The sequence below is a fragment of the Cebus imitator genome, unplaced genomic scaffold, assembly GCF_001604975.1.
Source record: "Cebus imitator isolate Cc_AM_T3 unplaced genomic scaffold, Cebus_imitator-1.0 Scaffold318, whole genome shotgun sequence".
NCBI classification, from domain to species: domain Eukaryota; kingdom Metazoa; phylum Chordata; class Mammalia; order Primates; family Cebidae; genus Cebus; species Cebus imitator.
This window is the reverse complement of record NW_016107633.1, coordinates 2,208,025-2,213,963: the sequence shown is the minus strand read 5'-3', so window position 1 is coordinate 2,213,963 and position 5,939 is coordinate 2,208,025. Positions and strand designations below refer to the sequence as shown.

The 5,939-nt window shown below is 47.6% G+C and overlaps 1 protein-coding gene across 3 annotated transcripts in view; it reads right to left on the bottom strand.

The window, feature by feature from the left end:
- Positions 1–5,939, bottom strand: part of CEP89 (centrosomal protein 89) — a 71,047-nt gene that overhangs the window by 47,148 nt on the left and 17,960 nt on the right. For all 3 annotated transcript variants that reach the window (XM_017504252.2, XM_017504253.2, XM_017504255.2), the window contains one exon: positions 3,851–3,953. In XM_017504252.2, coding sequence (XP_017359741.1) covers positions 3,851–3,953 — 103 coding nt within the window. The remainder of the gene's footprint in view (positions 1–3,850; positions 3,954–5,939) is intronic.

The following is a 5,939-nucleotide window of genomic DNA, read 5'->3' as shown; positions in this document are numbered from 1 at the left end:
AAAAAAACAAAAAACAAAAAACAATAGTCTTGATTTGGTATCCCATAATGCTACCTCAGACCTGACTGCTTTCATATTTAATGGAGTCTCCTATGTCTCCCTTAAATTCTTCACAAAATAAATCTGGGGGAGCAGGGGGCTGCACGAAATAGAATGGCAAAATGTTGACAGTTGGCTGGGCACACTGGCACATGGCCTATAAACCCAAGCACTTTGGGAGGCTAAGGCAGGCAGATGGGTTGAGCCCAGGAGTTTGAGCCCAGGCTGGGCAACACAGCAAGACCCCAGCTCTACCAAAAATACAAAAATTAGCCAGGTGTGATGGAGCACACCTGTAGTCCCAGCTACCTGGGAGGCAGCAGAATCACTTGAGCCTGGGCGGCTGAGGTTGCAGTGAGCCAAGATCACACCAGCGCACTTTCAAGCCTGGATGACAAAGAATGACCCTGCCCCCCCCCGCCCTCCAAAAAAAATGTAGACAGCTATAGAAGCAGGGAGATACACAGGTTGGGAGTTCATTTTACTAGTCTCTCTACTTTTGTGCACATTAAAAATGATCACAATATAAAGGTTTTGAAGGGCAATTCGTGTATTTTCCAAAGGAAATCATGCTATTTCATCTTAGTCATCAACTTTTCAGAAAAAGAGTCCTGTAACCCAGGCTGGAGTGCAGTGCTGGAATTCGAGTTTGGGGTTTGGGGTTTTTCAGAAGCATGCAGGGGCTTTTAATGCCTACCACAAAGCAGGCATCACTGCAGGAGCTGCAATCCCTCCCAACCACCACCTGTGCCCAGTGCATGTTACCAAGTGTGCAGGTGGCCACTGCCTCTCACCTCCAAATCCGCCTTCCCGGCCAGCTCATGTTACTGCAACACTTCCACCCAGCCAGTCGGCACCATGGCAGGCTTCCTCTGCAGGGCGCTGGAGAGACGCTCGAGGAGCTGGGGCTTTACTTTCTGATTCGAGCTTCCTCTGACTCTTCCTTCTTTGCATTAATTTCTTTTCTTAATTTCTATTTTTTAGAGTCTGAGGGTCTCACTCTATTCCCCAGGCTGGATTCAAACTCCTGGGCTCAAGTAATCTTCCCGCCTTGGCCTCCCAAGTAGCTGGGATTAAAAGTGGGATTACATGCCCAGATCCTTTCTTTCTCTTTCCTTTTAATTTTTTTTTTTTTTGGGGGGGGGGGGCAGGCAGCAACATGCGGTATCTGCCATGGTGGCTTCTCCTGGCCCCCTATCCCAGTGAGTTTCATTAGGGCTGCACGTCAGCAAACTTCTCAGCTACCTGGCAGGCCACAGCTACATCCCCTCCAGGAAGGTGTGGATCTTGGTTCTGGGTGAGGCTCCTCCAGAGCTGCTTCCTCCTGAAGGCTGACTTTGCGTCAGCCCTAGGGACAGTGTCTGCTCCCTTGAGCTGTTACTCTTGAATTCTTGAGTATTCTCTTTGCTCCTTAGTAGGCAATTCTGTTATTACTGTTTTTTTTAGAGACAGGGTCTTACTCTGTCACCTAGGCTGGAGTGCAGTGGCACTATCACAGCTCACTGCAGCCTTGACCTCCTTCCTGGGCTCAAGTGACCCTCCCATCTCAGCCTCCTGCACAGCTGGGACTACAGATGTGAGCCACCATGCCCAGCTCCCAAACTTGCTATAATTAATAGTTGTTTATAGCACACTTTCCCTTTTCAAGTCACTGTGTGTGTTCTGACTCCTGATTGGACCCTGACTAATGTATGCTACATCAGGCCACATAGTGCAGATGTTAGACAAGGGAGGAGAGAATCAAATTTGGGGACACAGGAAGACATTTAGCATGTGTTGTGAAATCAAAGACAGGTAACAAAACAGTGTGTGCTTTACATACATACACACTCTAAATTGTTAAGTCATTGTCTATGGGAGCACAATTAAGTATGTCTAGCTTTATGATGTGGTCTGGCTGTGTCCCCACCCACATCTCATCTTGAATGTAGCTCCCATAATTTCTACATATTGTGGGAGGGACCTGGTGGGAGATAACTGAATCATGGGGGTGGTTTCCCCCATACTGTTCTAATGGTAGCGAATAAGTCTCACGAGATCTGATGGTTTTATAAGGGGAAACCCCTTTCTTTTGATCCTCATTCTCTCGTCTGCCGCCATGAAAGACGTCTTTCACCTTCTGCCATGATTGTGAGGCCTCCCGAGCCACGTGGAACTGTGAATCCATTAAACCTCTTTTTCTTTATAAGTCTTGGGTATATCTTTATCAGCAGCTTGACAACAGACTAATGCACTTTATATATTTATGTATTTTTTTTTACGATGAGATAGTATTACTTTTTTAATTTTAAAAGGGATGCACTTTTTACATAACTCTACTATTTAAAAATTATGCCAGCTGACCAGCAGGTGTTTTCTGGCCCCAGGATTCTGAGACTGGCATTCTGTTTTCCTTGAGAAATGATTTACATAAACGTTTCCCTGAGCCCGAGCAACTCTGGAGCTGCTGATAAAGCAGTTGTTGGCTGTCCACTTGATGCCTGGCTCTCATCACTTCTAAAACGTGGAAACTGAAAACGTTTCCCTACCTTTTGCTGTAACATGTTGAACTCTCTCATGTGATAAATCAAATGATACATATCCAGGCACTCATTCACCCCACAGACTTTTCCTGATGGGCCACTGTGGGCCAGGTCTTTCCCCAAGCACTGGGACTAGGGAGACCCTATCTCTAACCCTATCTCTACTGCTTAAGCCCAGGAGTTCAAGACCAGCCTGGCTAACACGGCAAAAAAAAAAAAAAAAAAAAAAAAAAAAAAAAAAAAAAAAAAAACAACAACAACGACAACAAAACCCAGTACCTTGTACTTTAAAAACAACCTAGTATCCAGGAGCAATCGACTGTGAAATAACTTGTTTTCTTTTCTTTTTGAGATGGGGTTTCACTCTGTCACTAAGGCTGGAGTACAATGGCACTGATCTCAGCTCACTGCAGCCTCTGCCTCAAGGACCCAAGCAATCTTTCCACCTCAGCCTCCTGAGTACCTAGGACCACAGGCACACGCCACCATGTCTGGCTACTTTTTTGTATTCTGGTAGAGATGGGATGTCCATTTTTTGCAGAGATACAGTCTCACTATGTTGCCCAAGCTGGCCCCAAACTCCTAACTAAACTCAAGAGATCTACCCACCTTGGACTCCCAAAGTGCTGGGATTATAAGTGTGAGCCACCACACCCAGCCTTGTTTTCTTGAGACAAGGTCTCATTCTATCACCCAGGCTGGAGTGCAATGGTGCAATCACAGCTCCATTCTGGGTTTAAGTGATCATCCCACCTAACCCTCCTAAGTAGCTGGGACTACAGGCGTGTACCACCTTGCCTGGCTGTTTTTATTTTTACTTTTTGTTAAGACAAGGTCTCCCTGTGTTGCCCAGGCTACTTTCTTTTTTGAGACAGAGTCTTGCTCTGTCATCAGGTGCCAGGCTGGAGTGCAGTGGCGTGATCTCGGCCTCCCAGGTTCAATCAATTCTCCTGCCTCAGCCTCCTGAGTAGCTGGGCCCACATGCGTGCACCACCACACCCTGCTAATTTTTGTATTTTTTAGTAGAGACGGGGTTGCACCATGGTCTCAATCTCTTGACCTCGTGATCCGCCCACCTAAGCCTCCCAAAGTGCTGGGATTACGGGCGTGAGCCACCATACCCGTACCCTCATTTTCAATAAAAAATAAATTTCAAGTATATTCCTAGTTGAAATCAGAGAGCTAAAGCATGAAGGGGCAATGGGTACGTTTTTCTAAAAATAAGCAATATTCATTAGGAAAAAATGTTCTTATATTTTATAAAAATTGTGGCTTTTTCTTTTTTTTACCTTTTTGTTGTGTCAGCTGTGGTGCAGGAGGTGAGCCTGGAAACCCATCTTGATCAGAAATACTTTCATCATCTTCACTGTCCACCCCATCTAACAATGGCACCTTTTTGTTATAAAAGACAAAGGACCGAAGAAGTGAGAAAGGTAACCTATATATATAGCATGTCCCCTAACAAGTTCCAACATCTTTCACACCTTCCCCACTGGGAGTTCCCTCCATGGGCACTTCAGCTGCTTTCCTTAGTGACACACAAAAGGGCTACATCAGGTGGGGCTGGATGACACTTCCAGGCCCTCAGGAAAAGCTTAGGGGGGAAAGGCAACACCATGCAAGTTATGCTAAGGCCACTGAGAGCTCCACATACCAGCCATGTTGCCAAGACGGCTTCCCTTCCTCATCCCTGCCAGGGACCACCCGATACCACTCCACCCTGGTACTGACAACATGTTACTAGTTTCCTCCCATCCCTTCGAGATAAGCTGGAGCGCAGTGGTGTGATCACAGCTCACTGCAGCCTTGACTTCCCAGGTGCAAGCGATCCTCCCACCTCAGCCTCCAGAGTAGCTGGGACCGCAGGCGTGCAACACCACAGCCAGCTAATTTATTTATATTTTTTTGTAGAGACAACGTCTCCTTACGTTGCCCAGGTCGGTCTCAAATTCCTGGGCCCATGCGATCCTCCTGCCTCAGCCTCCCAAAGTGCTGGGATTACAGGCATGAGCACAGCACCTGGCCCATGTTAGTAATTTTTATGCAGGACGAGAACTGCTGACCTACCCTGGGAGGACTCTCATCAAAGCCTGCAATGTTCACCAATTACGTAAGTCCACTGTAAACTTAATTTACTGATGGACTCCCCTCTACTGTCCCAGAGTAGCTCATATATAGGTAACCATTCATATTAGCTATACAGGAGCAACTGACAAAATCAGCAAACTGATTTTGTTTCATCCCAACATGGCAGGGCCACAGAGTTGTCCTTTAGAGAGGCCCATGGGCCAGGAATGGGACCTGCCGCTGATGAGGAGACATTTCCACTGGCAGGAACCTGGGGGTAGGGACAGGGGTTGCCTAAGAGGAAGAAAAAGAACAGTGAAGCAGGTCTTTTTTTTTTTAACACACGGTCTCACTCTGTCACCCAGGCTGGAGTGCAATGATGTAATCATGGCTCACAGCAGCCTCTACCTCCTGGACTCAACCAATCCTCCACCTCAGCCTCCCAAGTAGCTAGGACCACCATGTCCAGCTAATTTTTAAATTTTTTGTAGAGATAGGGTCTTGCTATGTTGAACAGGCTGGTCTTAAACTTCTGGCCTCAAGCAGTCCTCCTGCCTCGGCCTCCCAAAGGGCTGGGATTACAGGCATGAGCCGCCGCACCTGGCCTGAAGCAAGTGCTATGTGGTAAACTGTGACTGGAGCTGTCTGGGTGGGCTGCCCTTCAACTCTCCTGATTCTTCAGTAAAATCCTCCTTTTGTGATTAGCCTGGCTTAGCTGGGCTGCACTGCAGGCAATGGAAAGTCTGTCCCTGGGGCTGACAAGGAGGTGGTGGCAGGGAATAGCAAGACACCCTTGAGAAGGGGCACTTCACAGTAAGAGCTAAGGGTGCTAGGTCCACCTGCCTCTGTGGACACAATTCCAAGGTGACCTGGCTCCGGAGGAGCAGACAGATCTCCCAAGCTACTCATCATTTGAAGAAAGAAAAAGTAAATGGACCCATACTTTTTTTTTTAGATAGAGACGGGGTCTCACTATGGTGTCCAGGCCAGTCTTGAACTCCTGTCCTCAAATGATGGCCTCCCACCTCAGCCTCCCAAAGTGCTGGGACTTCAGGCATGAGCCACCGCGCACAGCTAACCTCGGGCTTTTTTATCTCCCAGGAACAAACTGCCTGTCCAACCTGTCAAAAATATATCAAGCGGCTCACTGTTCTCAAGGAGATGTGAAATGGCTAAAGGTGACTTAAAAAGCATCAGGAAGGGCTGGGCGCGGTGGCTGAAGCCTGTAATCCCAGCACTTTGGGAGGCCGAGGCGGGTGGATCACGAGGTCAAGAGATCGAGACCATCCTGGTCAACATGGTGAAACCCCG